The sequence below is a fragment of the Alosa alosa genome, chromosome 18 (genome assembly GCF_017589495.1).
Source record: "Alosa alosa isolate M-15738 ecotype Scorff River chromosome 18, AALO_Geno_1.1, whole genome shotgun sequence".
NCBI lineage: Eukaryota > Metazoa > Chordata > Actinopteri > Clupeiformes > Clupeidae > Alosa > Alosa alosa.
This window is the reverse complement of record NC_063206.1, coordinates 8,372,741-8,392,531: the sequence shown is the minus strand read 5'-3', so window position 1 is coordinate 8,392,531 and position 19,791 is coordinate 8,372,741. Positions and strand designations below refer to the sequence as shown.

The 19,791-nt window shown below is 44.0% G+C and overlaps 1 protein-coding gene across 1 annotated transcript in view; it reads left to right on the top strand.

Annotated features, from left to right (window-relative positions):
* The window catches only part of LOC125311934 (probable JmjC domain-containing histone demethylation protein 2C), a 78,993-nt gene extending 74,104 nt beyond the window's left edge, over nucleotides 1-4,889 (top strand). Inside the window, 5 exon segments of the mRNA XM_048270332.1 lie at nucleotides 74-204; nucleotides 752-874; nucleotides 2,366-2,505; nucleotides 2,968-3,183; nucleotides 3,904-4,889. Coding sequence (XP_048126289.1) covers nucleotides 74-204; nucleotides 752-874; nucleotides 2,366-2,505; nucleotides 2,968-3,183; nucleotides 3,904-4,119 — 826 coding nt within the window. The 3' untranslated portion in view covers nucleotides 4,120-4,889.
* Nucleotides 4,890-19,791: the final 14,902 nt, after the last annotated feature.

Here is a 19,791-nt window from a genome sequence, read left to right as displayed (position 1 = left end):
TGCGTGGGGTTAGCGGATCGGTCATGCAGAGATAGATGTGGAGATTGATCCTTGCATGTGCCTGCTGTTGCAGATATGACGACGTGATGAGAAACCTGCCGGTCCCCCAGTACTGTGACCCCGAGGGCTCGCTCAACCTGGCCTCCCGCCTGCCCACCTTCTTTGTGCGGCCCGACCTCGGGCCCAGACTCAGCTGCGCATATGGTAACACTTACTCTCCCTCACAGGCTTCATACACGCTAGCAAAGCTCTTTCAATTGAGTCACCCATAACATACAAACACAAAGGCAGCGTTAAGGGCTGTTCGCACCAAGAACAAATGATAATGACAACAAAGTATCATTTCAGCTAATATGAATGGTGACGTTCACACCTAAACTGTAACGATAATGTCATGAAGAACGAGTTCATTGGGGATCACTTTCAGAGCGATTTTGGGAACGATAAAAAGCTGACAGTCAATTAGAATCCATGAAATTTTAGACATCACATTCATCAACACAAGAAGAGTCTCCCCTTATCGTTGGTCAGTGTGGGCATTATAGTTATGGGTAGATGTGGTTGTTATAGTTATCATTGCTGGTGTGAACGGCCCTTTAGCGAAAACGCATTGGAAACAGAAGCCTTTTTAACCAACTCAAAAGGAGGGACCATGCCCCTCATGCCCAGTGAGAGAGCAGCAGACTCTGGGGGAGGAGAGAGACTCCTCCTGCTCCTCTCTCATATGGACCTCTTGTGTTTCTGTCTTCAGGAGCCTTCACAACGCCAGAGCAGAGCTTTGGCACGGTGAACCTGCACGCCGAGGTGTCGGACACGGTCAGCGTGCTGGTGTACGTGGGCCCGGCGCGGGGCAGCGGCGCTCCGTCTAAAACAGGTGAAAGCTCACGCCAGGACGGGGCCTTGACCACTCCCAATGAGATGTGGGGGGGTTGGGTTGGGGGCATGGGGGAGTAAAGTGAGTCTCCTCTGGGGAAGAGCTTGGTCCAGTGGGAACTAAAATTGTGTGTGTGTGTGTGTGTGTGTGTGTGTGTGTGTGTGTTCGGGAGGGGGGTAGTTAACTACATTAGCTGCATTAGCCAGTGCATTAAAGGGTTACACTGACAGGTTAAAAAATGACAGTGTTCAGCGGCTGAGCCGAGCAGCTAAAGTGGGTCAGGCTGCAGTTGGAAACAACACCTCCTCAGCCAGCCCTGCCTCTCTGGAGCACACACACACACACACACACACACACACACACACACACACACCATGAAAAAAACATCAGTGTAGCATGGCTTTTTTTAAGACTGAAATTTTGACAAGGTGACCGGGTTGTGTGAGTGTGTGTGTGTGTTTTGGTACTTGAGTGTGTGTGTGTGTGTGTGTGTGTGTGTGTGTGTGTGTGTGTGTGTGTGTGTGTGGATGTGGGTATTAGGTTGTGTATATGTGTGTGTATTTGAGAGTTGATGCATGCACGTGTTTTGGTGTATGTGTGCGTGTGTGTGGTTTGTGTGCGTGTGTGTGTAGGGTCACTATGCCAGGTTTTTTGCCTATAGTCTAGGAAAGGATTAAATATAGTTTTCCCTTCCATTTTCCGATGAAATAACTCTTTTTAAACGACTGGCTGGTTAGACCTCAGCTGTGCTAAATGAGTTTCACAGCACTCAAAGACAAACACCCATGTAGCTAGCCCTGTGTTGTTGGTTGTGTGTGGTGTGTGTATTTTGTGTTTTTAAGTGATAGCCTTTTGAAGTCCTGTATTGGTATTTGTGTGTAGTGTGTGTATGTTGCATTTCTGAGAGATAGCCTGTTTAAGTCATAGCTGTCAACATTGAGCATTGACAATAAGGGATTTTCAGGCAATTGACATCCCGGGTTTCTCACCCAAAATACGGGGAAATTCATTCAACATTCATCCTTCTATTGCTATCCGTCTGCTAACAGCAAGAATTCAGACTACAAAACTGCTGCATTAACTAAATGAGGTGTGGAGCTATGTCCAACGTGACTTTGCTTACAGACTGGCGTCAACTGGTGTTCTCACATAAACCACGGCATTATCTTAAATAGGCTTATATCACTTTAATGTATTGGTGTTGGTGTGTGGAATGTCTATGTTGCATTTCTGCCTGTTTAAGTGTATTTACTCTGGTATGAGCCCTGCATCAGAGCCTTAGCAGTCTTTTGGAGTTTGAAGTGAGCTTGCTGGCACCTGTGGCTGTGTTTATACAAGTGTGTAATGTTTATCTTATCCTTGTCTGTGTGTGTGTGTGTGGGTGTGTTTTGTGTGTGTGTGTGTGTCCTGATATGTGTGTGTGTGTGTGTGTGTGTGTGTGTGTGTGTGTGTGTGTGTGTGTGCAGTATATGTATGTGTGTGTGCCTGCAGCTGTGCAGAAGCGTTTGGAGCGTGAGGATCTGGAGGAGAGCGTGCGGAGGAGGCTGCGGGACCCCACAGAGATGCCGGGAGCGCTGTGGCACATCTACATGAGCAGAGACCTCCACAGGGTGCAGGAGTTCCTACGCAAGGTGAGGCTCAGGCGGCCCTGCCCAGGAGCGTGGCCAGGCCAAAGGGAAGGGACACGAGGGGCGGGGGGAGGGGGGCGGTACAGGCTGAGCAAGCTGAGCAAGCTGAGCTGACAGGCTTTAGTGGTAATACCAGGCCAGACCCTTTGTGACCCTATCTGTCTGTGTGTATATCCTAAGCATGGCAGACTTTAGGGTATTATATTCTGAGAGGGCTTTCTGTGTGTGTGTGTGTGTGTGTAGTCATGTGTGGCCAGTGAACGTGTATGTGTTTACAAGTGTGTGTGCGTGTGTACAAGTATTCTCATACATTTTTTAACTCAACACGCGTGGGTTGAGATGAGGAGCTTTTGGGTCTAATGGGGCCTATTGTAAGATTGCGCGTGTCTGTGTGTGTGTCTGTGTGTGTGTGTGTGTGTGTGTGTGTGTGTGTGTGTGTGTGTGTGTGTGTGTGTGTGTGTGTAGGTGTGGCGCGAGGGTGGCGGGCAGAAGGGCTCGGTGGGCACTGGGAGAGATGCGGAGGGCGAGTCGGACGGCGAGGTGGAGCCCCTGCGCGAGGGCAGCTGCTACCTGAGTCCGGCGCTGCGCCAGCGTCTGCAGCAGGAGCAGGGCGTCCGCTGCCGCACCATCCTCCAGTTCCACGGCGACGCTGTCATCCTGCCTGCCGGGGCCATGCACCAGGTGCGCCTCCTCTTTTCTCTTCTCTTCTCTTCCCTCCTTTCTTTCTTTCTTTTTTCTTTTTGTAATGCAAAGTTTATTGATTTTTCAACATAGGGAAGTGTACACAGCATTTGTCAATAATGGTCAAATTTTCCCTAAACCCCCCCCTTTCTTTCTTTTTTCTTGCTTTTTCTTTCTTTCTTTCTTGCATTCTCTATTTTACCGTCTCTGTCCCCGTCTCCTCTCTCCTCGAATGCAAGTGCCGTGTGTAGAACCCTCAGCTTGGGGCAAGAGTCCATTTTTCCAAAAACCTTTTCTGCATCTTCGAACTATTTCACTTTCCACGTTGAACATTTAGCAAAGGAGGTTTTCTGACCTCACTCTTTCTCATTGATACCCTTTCACCCTTCTCTTCTCTTCTCTTCTCTTCTCTTCTCTTCTCTCTCCTTTCCTTCTCAGGCGTTCTCCTCATTTCTCACTCTCTTTCTCCCACTTTCCTTTGTTCACTCACTTTCCTACAGTATCTCCACCTCTCTCTGACTGTTATCATCCCTCTCTCGTAGCATCTCTGAATGAAATCCACTCCCCCTTCCTTCCTCCTCTGGATGAGATAGATCATGATAACTGCAGGACGCTTCGTCTCATTTGATGCTATATTCTAGGGGGGACCGGTGGCGTAGACATAGGTGTTGCAGATGGATGTTGCAGGTGGATGTTGCAACATGTCGCTTTCCTTTGCAGGTGCTGAATCTCCACAGCTGTGTCCAGGTGTCGACGGACTTCGTCTCTGCCGAGCACGCTCACAACTCCTATTACCTGACCCAGGAGCTGCGCACCTCTAAAGACCTGATGAACTTTGAAGACAAACTACAGGTAGGCCTTACACTGGACTGTACCACAGCAGACCTGTCATGGAAACGTCGCCATAGGTGTCTGGTTTGGAAGACGTGGAATTGATTGATTGAAAATCTTTATTGACACAATGTATTTTGTACAAAGGATGATTCTTATATAAATAAATGAAATTACTTTGTACAATTATCAGTCAAAAGGGTAAACTCAATAAAGCCACAGGGCTTATTTCCATTGTGGTCCTTAAAATGTGTGCATTTGGTGGTGTGTGTCAGTGTTTGCAGGTGTAGGCATATGGTGAAGGCGTATGTCTTAAAGTGAATGTAATTATGTTGGTGGTGTGTGGAGGAATAAAACAAAAATAAAACAAGGCAACAAGGAAGGCTTTTACACTGAGGCACAATCCATTTTCATACTCATTTTATAGTTGGCAAAGTAGTTGTTGGCAAATTGGCAAAGGAGTTGTTTTTTTTAGACGAATTCTGAATGAGTGAGGGGAGGACTTGTTGTCTTATTGACACTTTAAAGATTATATATAATAATCTGTTATTTGCTTATGATAACTGTATATCTGTGACTGCACTGTAAACTGGTGGCTTTGGCTTGTGGCTAGTGTTTGTTTTTGACTCTGCACTGCATATACTGAAATTCATTTCACGGTCATCCTAGCTGCACATTAGTATGCCTAGCATGGTACATGGCCCACATTAATTCAGCCCTGTGTTTGTGTGTGTGTGTGTGTGTGTGTGTGTGTGGATGAGATTGTGTGTGTCGGTGTCCACACACACTAATATTTACTGCTGCAGAGCATAGCACAGACATCTCTGTCCCTGAACTTGTGTGTGTCTGTTCCATGTATTCCAGAGTAGTGAAAAAGATGATTCATTCTCCGTTTCTCCTTTTCTTTGAAATGTGGAGAGATAGAGGAGAGGGGCGGGGGAGGATGGGAGGATGGGATGGAAGGAGGGAAGGAGGGAGCACTGACAGGGGAAAAAAAGATGAGAAGAAGAATGGAAGAATAGGAGAAAAGGAGAAAGAGCACAGTGAGAAAAAAGGCATAGGCAGGAAAAGACAAGACTGGGACAGAGGAAAAGGAGGAAACGGGACTATAGTACACACCACTGTGTGTGTGTGTGTGTGTGTGTGTGTGTGTGTGTGTGTTATGCTTCACACCGGAGTGTTATTTCAGAAGAGAATGGATGTTGCAGGCAGAGGTAATTACTGTTCTTTCACAAAGCAAGGGTCATTTTCACCTGTGTACAGTGACCACTGTGTGTGTGTGAGAGAGAGAGAGAAGAGAGAGAGAGAGAGAGAGAGAGAGAGAGAGAGAGAGAGAGACAGAGACAGAGAGAGAATGTGTGTCCACTGCAGACAGCTCGTTGTAACATTCCATCTGTGAGAGAGACGGGCAGCATGATGTCTGTGGCCTTTACATGGAGCCAAATGAATCTCATGAAACTTTCATGATGATTATGTCCCTCTAATGTCACACACTATATAATTATTCAGAGAGAGAAATTGAAAGAGAGAGAGGGGGATGGAAAGAGAGGGGAGGGATTGAGAGAGAGAGAGAGAGAGAGAGCCTGCCTGCAGTTCTGCTCATTACTCTACCCTCTACAGTACAGCACATCAGTAAAGTCAAGTTGACAATCTAACGTCCAGATTAGGAGTGAAGGTGCCATTTTACTGGAGGTTGTCTTTTATCAAAACTGCCACAGGTTGTTTAGCCCCAGTCAGTTCTGAATAAAAAATACTCTTGTAGCATGCAGAGGGCCCAGCCAGAGCCCCAGACAGGTTGCATGCAGAGGGCCCTGCCAGAGCCCAGCCAGAGCCCAGCCAGAGCCCAGCCAGAGCCCCAGACAGGTTGCATGCAGAGGGCCCAGCCAGAGCCCAGCCAGAGCCCAGCCAGAGCCCAGCCAGAGCCCAGCCAGAGCCCAGCCAGAGCCCAGCCAGAGCCCAGCCAGAGCCCAGCCAGAGCCCAGCCAGAGCCCCAGACAGGTTGCATGCAGAGGGCCCTGCCAGAGCCCAGCCAGAGCCCCAGACAGGCTGCATGCAGAGGGCCCTGCCAGAGCCCAGCCAGAGCCCCAGACAGGCTGCATGCAGAGGGCCCAGCCAGAGCCCCAGACAGGTTGCATGCAGAGGGCCCAGCCAGAGCCCAGCCAGAGCCCCAGACAGGCTGCATGCAGAGGGCCCAGCCAGAGCCCCAGACAGGCTGCATGCAGAGGGCCCAGCCAGAGCCCAGCCAGAGCCCCAGACAGGCTGCATGCAGAGGGCCCTGCCAGAGCCCAGCCAGAGCCCAGCCAGAGCCCAGCCAGAGCCCCAGACAGGCTGCATGCAGAGGGCCCAGCCAGAGCCCAGCCAGAGCCCCAGACAGGTTGCATGCAGAGGGCCCTGCCAGAGCCCAGCCAGAGCCCCAGACAGGCTGCATGCAGAGGGCCCAGCCAGAGCCCCAGACAGGCTGCATGCAGAGGGCCCAGCCAGAGCCCCAGACAGGCTGCATGCAGAGGGCCCAGCCAGAGCCCCAGACAGGTTGCATGCAGAGGGCCCAGCCAGAGCCCCAGACAGGTTGCATGCAGAGGGCCCAGCCAGAGCCCAGCCAGAGCCCAGCCAGAGCCCAGCCAGAGCCCCAGACAGGTTGCATGCAGAGGGCCCAGCCAGAGCCCCAGACAGGCTGCATGCAGAGGGCCCTGCCAGAGCCCAGCCAGAGCCCCAGACAGGCTGCATGCAGAGGGCCCTGCCAGAGCCCAGCCAGAGCCCAGCCAGAGCCCAGCCAGAGCCCCAGACAGGCTGCATGCAGAGGGCCCAGCCAGAGCCCCAGACAGGTTGCATGCAGAGGGCCCAGCCAGAGCCCCAGACAGGCTGCATGCAGAGGGCCCAGCCAGAGCCCAGCCAGAGCCCAGCCAGAGCCCCAGACAGGTTGCATGCAGAGGGCCCAGCCAGAGCCCCAGACAGGTTGCATGCAGAGGGCCCTGCCAGAGCCCAGCCAGAGCCCCAGACAGGTTGCATGCAGAGGGCCCAGCCAGAGCCCCAGACAGGTTGCATGCAGAGGGCCCAGCCAGAGCCCCAGACAGGTTGCATGCAGAGGGCCCAGCCAGAGCCCCAGACAGGCTGCATGCAGAGGGCCCTGCCAGAGCCCAGCCAGAGCCCCAGACAGGCTGCATGCAGAGGGCCCAGCCAGAGCCCCAGACAGGCTGCATGCAGAGGGCCCAGCCAGAGCCCAGCCAGAGCCCCAGACAGGCTGCATGCAGAGGGCCCTGCCAGAAGAGCCCAGCCAGAGCCCAGCCAGAGCCCAGCCAGAGCCCCAGACAGGTTGCATGCAGAGGGCCCAGCCAGAGCCCAGCCAGAGCCCCAGACAGGCTGCATGCAGAGGGCCCTGCCAGAGCCCAGCCAGAGCCCAGCCAGAGCCGGACAACTCCAGTGCATCTCTCTTTCCAGTGATCTGACTGTCTATAGAAATGTACAGTATGTAAAACAAGAAAACATAAAAAAAATATATATATATTTACTATTTATTTGGAGAGGGCATCTTAGAAATCTCTTCTATGTGTTCTCGCAGTCGTGGGTTTGGATTGTTTTTGCCTGATGGACATGAGACATTGGACAGTGAGAAACTCACAGTCCAGTCGACCACCTGACAGACAGCTATCGCTAAATTGTTCTCTGCATAAAGTCATTATATTGATGCTGATGTTAAATTATTTAGTTTGCAGGACTTCACTGTGCAATGGGAGAAAACTTCAAAAGAGGTTGTAATTTATTGAGGTTGAATGTGTGTTTAAAAAAATTATATGTGGTGACATTTTGACAAAAAAGTCATGTAAATATGAAAGTATATATATGCATACATTGGATAATGTATTTTTCTATAACATGCTTTGTTTTGGATTTGTTTTAAATGTGTTTCTGTGCTTTGTACATTTGAGTCAAAAAGCTGTTTTACATTTTCCATTAAAAATGGATTTATCAAAATCTGAGAATGCATTTTGTTTTTCTGTTTTGATTTTAAAGAATACATTCTGGAATCTCTGTCTTTTGACTGTATACCCAATTCCATTTCCAGATGCTCCTTTCTACTCCACTTTTTAAGCAGTTGAAAGAATAGCTATGACTGATGTAATCAGAATATATTTTAAGTGTGGTTCTTGAAATCTGAACAGTGTAGTGTTGTAGCACAAAAGCAAGTTTGATATGGAATTTAAACATTGTTCAATACTGCCACCTAGTGATATTAAAAATAAACACATTTGCTACATACCAAACCTTTCACATCATTGTAAGAAATCTCAAAAATATGGTCTCCCTATGTACTTTTTATAAAACAAATAAAAAACATAGGGAAATCATACGTTCCCATCTGGTCCTTACTGGTCCTTCATTGGGTTGCAGAATTATATTTGAGAAATGAATCGGGGAGAAACAGTGAAGTTCACCAGAAGTCTGACTTCTGGTATTGATTTTATTGATGGTTCTTGTCAATCATTCACACGGTCAGTCGCCTGCTGCTGTGTCTTGCCATCCGAAACCTCCTCCTGGGGACGGAGCTTTTGTGATTCTCTGTGGCACTCCAGAATCGGGCTGCCCACTCGGCCTCCTCCTTCCTGTCTCCAGCGTCTGGCCTCAACACTCTCTCCTTTTCTCCTTTTTCATTAAGTCCTGAAGCTAAACATAATGGGGGAGCATTTCATTAAATTCACTGCTGAACCAAATGTGAGCTCACTTTTTACGTAGCCCACTTATCACTCCAAGCTCAAGTTGGTTCTGGTGACGTAAGGCTACTTCTTACATCCAATGTGAGCAGATGTCTTCTACTCACCCAAAGTCAAGTCCACTTTATCCAGGAGACTGCCAAGTACGGCTTTCACATCATCGCCCCTCTGTTCATTTCTTTCCTGTTCTTCTAACTGTTTGTCCAAGAATGTGTCCAGATCATTCAGAATAGATATGACATCTTCAGGGATCTCAATGGGCATGAATCCCTCTTCGTAAGCCATGTTATCCAGTCCAGTTTTGCCGTGTTTGACCTGCTTCAGCTCCTTTATTAGGAGCTTTTGTAGTTTGTTTTTGGTCATCTTTTTGTTTTTGTTTTTAGTCTCATCCACATCCTCATCAATGTTAACTCCCAAAACCTCCAGTTCTCTTTTTACTTCCTCCAGTCCATATTTTTTGACACGTTTTTTTAATTGTTTTACCTTCATCCTGCCATGCTGCCAGGCAGCAGGCTAAGAACCAGCAGAACCACATTAAAATAAGATAGCCAAAAATCACAGTTCGAACATCAAATGATCAAAAAATCTGAAACCAGCCAACTTTTACATAAGCTCAAGAAAGAGTGATCAAAATGCCAGTTTACCCTGTGCTATGTTCTATGGCATCATGATGTTGCCTAGCCACCTTTGTGATCCTAAACGGAATGGTTTGATGCAAAAATATTGTTACCAGTTAAATGCATCTAATCATTAAATGGAAACTGATTGTCTCTCTTGACTCTTTTGATTATGGTTAAATGATTTAGTAGACACTTTTGGTTACATGATTTAGCAGACACTTTTGTCCAAATCGACTTACAAATTAAAACAATACAATTAAATAGTTAAACATGAACTGTGAACAGTTTTAAAATGTTGGTAAGACTACATTAAGGAAAATAGCAATAATTAACAATGTCAATGCAATATCAATGATCAACAGCCTAATGAAAATAAACAGATATTAAGAATAATAACAATATAATTTATTTATATAGCACTTTTCAAGCACAGTCATAATTATGACCACCGTTAGCATAGCGGTCATATAGGGATTCCCCCCCACACCCCATCATCAACTTCCTGAATTTTTGGTTAACGATTCCCTGGACACTGAAACACCGTGGCACATGAAACTTGGTGGGCATGTAGCCCCATTAGACTTTAATGTGAAAATGTAGTTTGGTCCCCGGGGCCCACTCTCTGCGCACCACCCCCCGCACTGGTTTAAATCTTCAGTTGAAATGTTCTGAACTGCACCAAATTTCATGTGTATGGTTAACCTGACATCCTCTGGAGGTATGCCAAGTTGCGTGGAATTCCGTTCATGGGGGACCATGACAATTGGTGCCAGACAATTGTGTCAGACAGTGGATAAAGGGTGGTCTGCACACTGCAATTGCTCCAAAAATATGAACTTTATTACTTTAAAAGCATAGCAATGTTTCGATCACCCTGGATCTTCGTCAGGGATATGGGTGACAGGAAGAGTGTGGCCTAGATCACATGACCATACATTCAACACCCGCCTACGCAGGGCACCCAAGGGTGCCAATCACCATGACTGACAGGCAGCTCGGCCTGTGTCAGTGGTACAAAGTACAAAAAACATTGCCAATTTTGACATGGGGTACATGCATAGTATCAATAGGCCTAGGCCTATATGCAAACTCTTAAGGTCCATGACAAAAACAGATAGAAAGAAAAGAAAAATGAAATAAATACATGTTTATTCCAACCGCATAAACACATACATATACCAAGTGGGCTAATCATCATACAAACGAACTAAGAACCAGCAAAACCACCCACTGGATTCTTTTCATCATTAAGCCTTATACTGCTCCTATGTTCAGCAATATAAGCAATATGTGTTTTGAGCAACATCTTGTCTTTCAAATATAGGCTAGAGCACAAGGACATTTAATCATGTAGATGAATTTTTTTGTATTGCACGTTATGACTTCCTTTATTTTGTATGCCTTTCCTGTATATGGATGGTTAAAGGTGGTTAAAGATGGTTAAAATCTGGTAGGGCTGTCTGAAGGAAAGGTCTTTTAGTGTAGGGTCTGAGCTAAGGATAGGCCAGTGCATTAAGTGACTGTACACCAATCGGCCTGTAGATGGTGGTATTGAGCGAAAGGTTGCCAGTAGAGAATGACTACTAGGGCTGTCACTTTACGTTCGAAAATCGATTGCACAATCGATTGGACCAAACAACACAAGTTTCGAAAACTAAAATAGGGAATTGATTTTAACCAAATATGTACACTATTAATTTTAAACGAATTAAACAAATAGAAAATAAAAAATAGATGTAACAAAATTTTACAAACAAGAATATAAAAAGAATTCGCACCAGTGAAAAAGAAAATTCACCAATTTTACGTTTCTGAAACAGCTGTTTCAATCAGCTGCTGTGCTGCTCGTGTTTTGCCAAAAATGGAGGACAACGCGATCAACCTGTGCGACATGAGAGAGACTAGTGATAGGCCCTAATAACTTGAGGAGTTCGATGTGGAAGTACTTCGGATTTTTGGTATATCAAACTATGGAGAAGAAACTGTGCAAACTGTGCAATCGAGTTCTACGTAGGCGAAATTTGTTTGACATTTCGAATCGTAAACATAGCTACGTTGAAGCCTGATGTAATGGCAGTATACTCAGCTTATTGTTTTTCGAGAATGTTGCACTCCTGTTTGTCATTGTGCATGAAACTTCACGCCAATAAATCATCAGAAATATTGCTGGCTTGCGTCTACAAGCGCCCTCTTTACGTTCGTCCTAATGCCTGTTATTTTTTTTGTGGATTGGCCTATATTTGGCGTTGAAAATGGAAACGTCTTTAGACGCACACACATATGCATGCACACACACACATACAGTACACACACACACACACACACACATAGATACACACGTACACACTCGCAGGCACGCACACAGGCACACACATAAACACACACACACACACAGATACACACTCGCAGGCACGTACACACACTCACGCACGCACACAGGCACACAACACACACTCGTACGCACACACACACAAGCACAAACACACACGTACGCTCACACACACACACTCACATGAAGACACACACACACACACGCACACAACACACACTCGTACGCACACACACACTCACATAAACACACACACACAAGCACAAACACACACGTACGCTCACACACACACACTCACATGAAGACACACACACACACACACATACACACAGTACATACACACGCACAAGCACACACAGACAGGCACGCCCTCTAGCATAAACCCTCCACATATCCCCACACACACGCTCACAAGTGAACACACACAGACACAGAAGCACACATATACAGTACACAAAAGCAGACACACACACATGCACACACTCATTTAAGATGGAGACAAATTGACTAGCGTGGTTTATTTTTGCGAAGAGAATGTGCAGAACTGAGCGGTGGTCATACTTTGTACCGATATGCGGTATATCTAGTTAGAGATATGATCCATGAGTGTTCAAATCTGGTATTATCATGTTTGCTTAAGATATGATTCTTTACTTTAAGATATAAGACCACTTTATTGACCACTTACAGTTTTTCTGATTGCTTAAGCACATTTTTTGTAACTATTTTTGTATTTTGCTATTTTTGCAAAACTCTACACACAAATAAGAAAACCTTTCACCAAATCAGCAAAACATTGTAGTTCTATTGCAAAAGCTAATAAACCTTGCTTAACTCTTCACACCTTCTTAAAAATGGTATTTTCATATCAAACAGTTAACACAACCCATCACATTAATTAGCACACAATATGCCAACTACACACTGATGGTATGAATAAAAGACACATCTGGCTTCTGCTTTCTCTGTGCACAAGGTAGGCTATGTCAGTTTGAGGTCATACTTGTCATAGTTCTGTAAACATACAGGGATCCAAACATCAAGTATTGGTATTTATTTACACACATCAAAACAAACACAAGTGTGTTTTTCCAAGTCAAAACACACAATAGTAATTTCACTGAGACAAAAAAAAAATCAGTCTACATCATGTTGTCTCCCTGGGTCCAGCCACAAAATGTCATGTGCATCACATGCAATGTCCTGTACTCCAAGGCACCGGGAAAAATATCTTCTGGAATGCCGTATCCAGGCCTGACATAATGCCTGGTCAATATCCCCACAAAAGGGCTATGTGTTGATGGGGATGACGGTAGACCTTCCAGCGCCAGGCAGAGAAGAACTCTTCAATTGGATTCAAGAATGGAGAGTATGGGGGGAGGTTGAGTACAGTGAAGAGCAGGTATTCTGTAAACCAGTTCGGACCAAAGCAGCCCTATGGAAACTAACACTGTCCCATATGATGTATCTGGTCTGCTCTGGTCTCTGAACATTAGTGAGCATGTCATGTAAGGTATCCAGGAATGTAATGATGTGTGCAGTGTTATATGGGCCAAGGGTTGCATGATAGGGAACAACATTGTCCTGGGACTTTGATTATGGCACGGTGTCCAGTAATGTTCCTGCCACGTCTCCTTGTTTTAGTGAAGTTACTGTAAAACCTGCCTCATCCACAAAAAGCTGCTCATGACCCATGGCATCTGCCTCTAGCTCCATCACTCTCTGGACAAGACAAAACAGATGCAGCACTGCAGGCCCATGCACAGCACTACAGTATGGACTTCCAGATTCAGTACCAATGATACTATAGCTTACCTGCAAATTGTCATATCGCAGTTGTTTTACACGTTCACTGTTTCTTTCAAAAGGGACTCTGTAGATTTGTTTCATTCGGATTCTGTTGTGGGCAAGCACACGACATAAAACAGAAATGCTCACATTGTATATGTTTTGGAAGGTGGTGTCATCCTCAATTATGTGCTGCTGTATTTCTCGTAGCTTTATGGAATTATTTGCAATAAGCACACAATCTGCCAATTACACACTGATGGTGTGAATAAAAAACACATCTGGCTTTTGCTTTATCTGTGCACAAGGTAGACTATGTCAGTTTCAGGTCATACTTTTGTCATAGTTCTGTAAACATACAGGGATCCAAACTTCAAGTATTGGTGTTTATTTACACACATCAAAACAAACACAAGTGTGTCTTTCCAAGTCAAAACACAAAATAGCAATTTCACTGAGAAAAAAAAAATCCTGTCGTCTCTCTCAAAATTTCGTCTACATCACATGCAATGTCCTCTAGTCCAAGGCACCAGGGAAAATATATTCTGGAATGCCGTATCCAGGCCTGACATGATGCCTGGTCAATATCCCCACATGTAGACTGTTTTTTTTTTGCCTGTAAAAGGGCTATTTCTTCCTCTTCTTACCCTTCCTCTTCCCCCTCCTTGTCCTGCTCTTGCTCCTCCTTGTCCTCTCCCTCCTTGTCCCTCTCTCCCTTCCTCCTCGTCCTTTTCCTAGGCCTCCTCTAATTCCACTCTTCCCCTTCCTCTTCCCCCCTCCCTCCCTCCTTGCTCCTTTTGTCCTCTCCCTCTCGCTTTTTCACCTCTGCGTCCTCTTCCTCCTCCTCTTCCTCCTACTTCTTCACCTCCACGTCTTCTTTCTAGGCCTCCTCTAATTCTCACTCTTCTTACTCTTCCTGCTCCCTCCACTGTACTCCACACGGACAGCTTACTGCTTAGGCTGATTGCAAAGTGAACTAATTATCTAAAACAGTTTTCATGATGTGACAGTGTGCCAGACAGTTGGCAGAATAGTGTATATAATAGGCATACATGTGTATAGATTTGCTAGGAGTGTGTTGATCATTTGGAAATTGATTGTAAAGCAGTGAGTTGTGTTTACAGTTCTGCAAAAAGAGTGCTGTGCAGATTGTACCTACAGTTTTGCAAAGTGTATGTTACAAAATTGCAAACTGAGTGCAAAGCAATGTTTGTGCTTTTAGTTTTGCAAACTCAGTGAGTGGTTTTGCTATACAAATTAATAGTTTTAGAAATTGTACTAGAAGAATCACGGTTAGGGTTTAAGAATTCAGAAAAAAAAATTAAATTACAGTTTTTTCTGATTGATTAAGCACATTTTTTGTAACTATGGCTTTTTTTGCAAAACTCTACACACAAATAGGAAAACCTTTCACTCAATCAGCAAAACATTGTAGTTCTCTTGCAAAAGCTAACACACCTTGCTTAACTCTTCACACCTTCGTAAAAATGATGTTTTCGTATCAAAGTTTCGTATCATTACACAGAGGTCATTCAATGTGCTTTACATAAACAAAACCAAACAATAATAACAAGTAAAAGCATTGAATGGCAATATAGTCAAAGAATAGTTAAAAGGTAAAGATCATAATAAAAAGAAAACATAAAACATAATGTAAAATAATTTAAAAATAAAGAATAATTAGTAAGCAAAAAACAAAGGCAAAAGTAGTAAAAAAGTAATAAAAGACAAAGTAGAATAATTATCAAGGCAGATTCAGAATTTGTAACTCGGCACAGTTAGCAGAAAGCATCTGAGAACAGTTTGGTCTTAAGTCTAGATTTAAAACTGGCTACAGTTGGGGCCTTTTTGATGTAATCCGAAAGTTGGTTCCACAGCTGAGCCGCATAGCAGCTAAAAGCTGCTTCACCATGTTTAGTTCTAACAGTAGGTTTTACAGTACTAGCAGGTTTTTCACCTGGGACCTGAGAGGACGAGAAGGTGTGTACTGCTGAAGCATGTCTGACAGGTATTTAGGTCCTGCTCCATTTACTGATTTATAAACAAGCAATAGTGCTTTAAAGTCAATTCTGTGACTTACTGGAAGCCAGTGCAAGGACTTAAGAATTTTGTTAGTTTTGTTAGAATCCTAGCTGCTACATTTTGTATCACCTGAAGCTCTTTAATAGTCTTTTTAGGAAGGCCTGTGAACAGTCCATTGCAATAATCAACCCTGCTTGAGATAAATGCATGAATGAGTTTTTCCTAAGTCATATTTTGACATCAGCCCTCTGAGTTTGGCAATATTTTTGAGGTGGTAAAAAGCTGATTTAGTTACAGTATCATTTTCATGTGGCTGTTGAAATTTAGATCACTGTCAATTAATACACCAAGATTTTTAACTGTATCCTTTGCCTTCAACCCTTTTGTGTCAAGGAGAGTGGCAACCCTAAGTCTTTCTTCCTTTTTACCAAATATAATTACTTCAGTTTTTTTCTTTGTTCAGCTAAAGAAAATTTTGAGACATCCAGGTGTTGATTTGTTCTATACACTGACACATAGATTCAAGAGGACCATAGTCGTTTGGTGACAGGGCTTTGTGTGTCATCTGCATAGCTATGATATGAAATCAAGTTATTTTGGATGATTTGTCCAAGTGGGAGCATATAGAGGTTGAATAATAGTGGCCCCAAGATCGACCCCTGGGGAACACCACAGGTCAAGGACGTTGGTGTTGAGGTACAGTTTCCGATGGCAACAAAGAAGCTCCTTTCTTGTAGATATGATTTTAGCCAGCTGATAACTATGCCTGTAAATCCAACCCAGTGTTCTAGTCTGTGTAGTAAAATATTGTGATCAACAGTGTCAAATGCTGCACTAAGGTCCAGTAGCACTAGGACTGATGTTTTACCTGAATCTGTGTTGAGGCGTATGTCATTGAAAACTTTAATGAGAGCTGTTTCAGTGCTGTGATTTGCCCGAAAACCAGACTGAAAGTAATCAAAATACCCATTTGATGTTAGGAAGGTGGTAAATTGATTAAAGACTACTTTTTCAATAATTTTGACAATAAAAGGTAGATTGGATATGGGCCTGTAATTGTTTAGCATGGAGGCATCTAGGTTATTCTTCTTGAGACGTGGCTTTACAACAGCTGTTTTCAGTGACTTAGGAAAAGTGCCAGACAGCAGTGATACATTTACAATTTGAAGGACATCCGCCGCTATGAGATGAAAAACAGTTTTGAAGAAATTGGTAGGCAGAGTGTCTAAGACACATGTGGAAGAGCTGAGATTCTGTACCGTTTTTTCAAGTGTTTAGTCTATCAAGCTGCACTCTGACATCAAGTTTAGTTTCCCTCTGTTTGTTGCTGGAAGTTCAGGTTGGTAATTGAGCAGATATGTTGAGTCTGATTTTGTCAATTTTACATTTAAAAAAAGATGAAAACTCATTGAATTTATTAGCTGAGAGAAGTTCAGGCGCTAATTGTAAGGGGGGATTTGTTAATTTATCAACAGTTGAAAATAGAATATGAGTGTTATTTGAACTTCTATTGATAATGTAAAAAGGACTGTCTTGCTTTGCATATTTCAGAGTTATATGTGCGGAGCATCTCTTTATGGATTTCATAGTGGATCTGAAGTTTGTATTTACGCCATTTTCTTTGTCTTCCTACACTCTCTTTTTAGAAGTTTAACTGCTGGATTTTGCCTCCATGGTGCTTTCTGTTTGTCCTTAACTTTCTTGAATTGTAATGGAGCAATGTCATCCATAATGTTTGCCATTTTTGCATTAAAGTGATCAAATAAGTCTTCTACAGAGTCTGACAGTTGACTTGACTTTAGTGAAAGTGCTTGCTCAAAGAGAGCACTTGTATGATCATTTATGATTCTCCTTTTTGCAATAATAGCTGTGTTTTGAGTGTGTGGGGACATAGACACATCAAAGAACACGCAGAAATGATCAGATAAGGCCAGGTCTTTAACAGCTGTAGAGACATCGAGACCCTTTGTGATAACAAGGTCAAGGGTATGGCCGAAAGAGTGTGTTGCATGCTGTGTTAGGGAGAAACTATCGATTAGTTCAATGAATTCCTTGGCGTAATTGTTTTCAGGATTATCCACATGTAAGTTTAGATCCCCTGATATAATACAGTCAAACTCTATATGACCAAAGACCGTGGATTTCATAAACATGAAACTCGAAGGACCACGCCTTGTTATGCAATGTGGAAGGAGAGGGAGATGCGCTAAATACAGGGAATGATGTATCAACCCTTATCAATGTGTGACAGATGTAAATTATATTTACTTTTAAAATATTTTAATCGGTAACCAATCAGCATTTAGAAATACCATAGAAGAAGTGTGGAGTAGATCTGCACCGGAAGTTGGAGGGAGAAGGGGGAAGATACGTGGAGAGAGAGAAAAGCCATAACGTGAATGGCTGCGATAGGAAGATATAATTAAGAAGAACGTGTTAATGTTCAGTATTAGTAAAGTTTAAGTGAGTAGCGCAAAGTTCTGTTTGCCTCCTGGCTTTTGGAGTGTGTAAGCTTACGTGCGAGTGTGAGGCTCAGTGCACCTGCCGAGGGAAGGAGAGTTAAACTATCGTTTGCGATTTGGCTAGCTGATATTGGGCTCCCCACGCTGCTAAGTTCACCGGTTCCCCTGCCAACCACAGACTGCTCCACGACGTCAGCGGCCGGGTGAAAGTTAAAGTGACAACGTGAGGTGAAGTAACCTATTTTTGTGTCATTTGCCAGCAACTATATTGCGAGTGGACTTTCATTTTTGTTTATTTTTGCTACCGTGGAATAGCTCCTGCTAGAACTGAAACGAAGGATTTTTGCTATTTGTTTTGCTACTTTGTTAACGGCTACAGACTGTGTAAAGAAGAGGAAGTTAATCTAATAATTTTTGTTAAACCATACAGACTGAATTACAAGGAGCTCATTTGAACACTTTCGTTTTGAATTGGGTATTTTGGACTGAGACATTTTATGCCCAAAGCAGTACATTGATTATTGTAACACGTTATCTTTGTTATTATGGCAAATGTTATTGTACAATTTTGCTAATAACTGTTAGTAGGCTACTTCAAGGTTGAATAGTATATTCTGACATTTGTGACATTGAACTGAAGGGTTCCATATTGAATTCATTGAACATTAAGAATAGCATTATTTGAGCCCTCGGCATCTAAAGGTTGGCCAACCATTTTGTGTGTTATACATTTGTCAAGAGTGAGGGGTAAACTCATTGATTGTTTTGATTGACAAAATATTTTATTTCATTGTATTTTATCTCATATCTTTCTACAAGTGCGATAGTATAATAAACCAGCACTTATTTTCTAATTTTCAAATACTGTTTCCGCTGGGGAGTTCTTAATTTTGATTTCAGGTAATCGTCTCTGGAGTAGGGGCGTCTCATTCTCTGCTGTCAGAATAGTGTAGTTTGGGGACAACACAGGGTAAGTGACACTTAACAAACCCACACTTATGAACGTGTTATGCTCTTTAGGTCATCACTGTGACACTGAAATCCTGAAGCCTAAACTATTCTATTCATCTAGTGAAAGCAGCATAGGTCTGAGGCGAATTGACTTGGGGGTTAGGGACACAGATCTTGTAATTTCCAGTCATCCGGGAACAGGCGTAACCCTTACTACTATGGGATGTAGATTCCGTCCGCTACATATTGGCGTCACGAACAGGATTAAATCCTTAACATTGAAACATTGTAGTTTATTGGCTATTTCATAATGGACATGGAAGAGTTACAAAAGCAGTTTCAAGATCTTCAAACAACGGTTGCAGAGCAGACAGCCCGGCTAGGGGAACAGGCAGCACTCCTTGATCAAGCTAGGCAGGATCAGAGAGAGGCGTTGTCGATGGCAAAGACCGTTATTGAACAACAAAACAAAACTCCAGCAGCCTTGTATATTCCAAGGGAAAGAAAATGTTCTGATTTCACCGGCAGTCCGTCCCAGGGTGAACCATGTGTAGAGGAGTGGATAGTGTCCATGAAATCCTGCTTTAAGATTTCCAGGGTCCCTGAGGAAGATAAGATTGAGTTGCTAAGACAGCACCTCAAGGGTGAGGCAAAGCTGACCGTCAAGTTTATGTTGAGGGAAGACACTACAGACGTACAGAAGGTCTTTGAGGTGCTTGAGAAGACATATGGAGACAAGGTCCCCATTGGTACCCGTCTTAAAGAGTTTTATGATAGGAAGCAATTGCTTGGTGAGAAGATACGTGCGTATGCCTATGATCTGCAGGAAAAGCTGCGTAGACTGAAACGGCGAGACCCGGAGCGCATTCGAGATTCTGAAAAAATGCTAAAAGAACAGT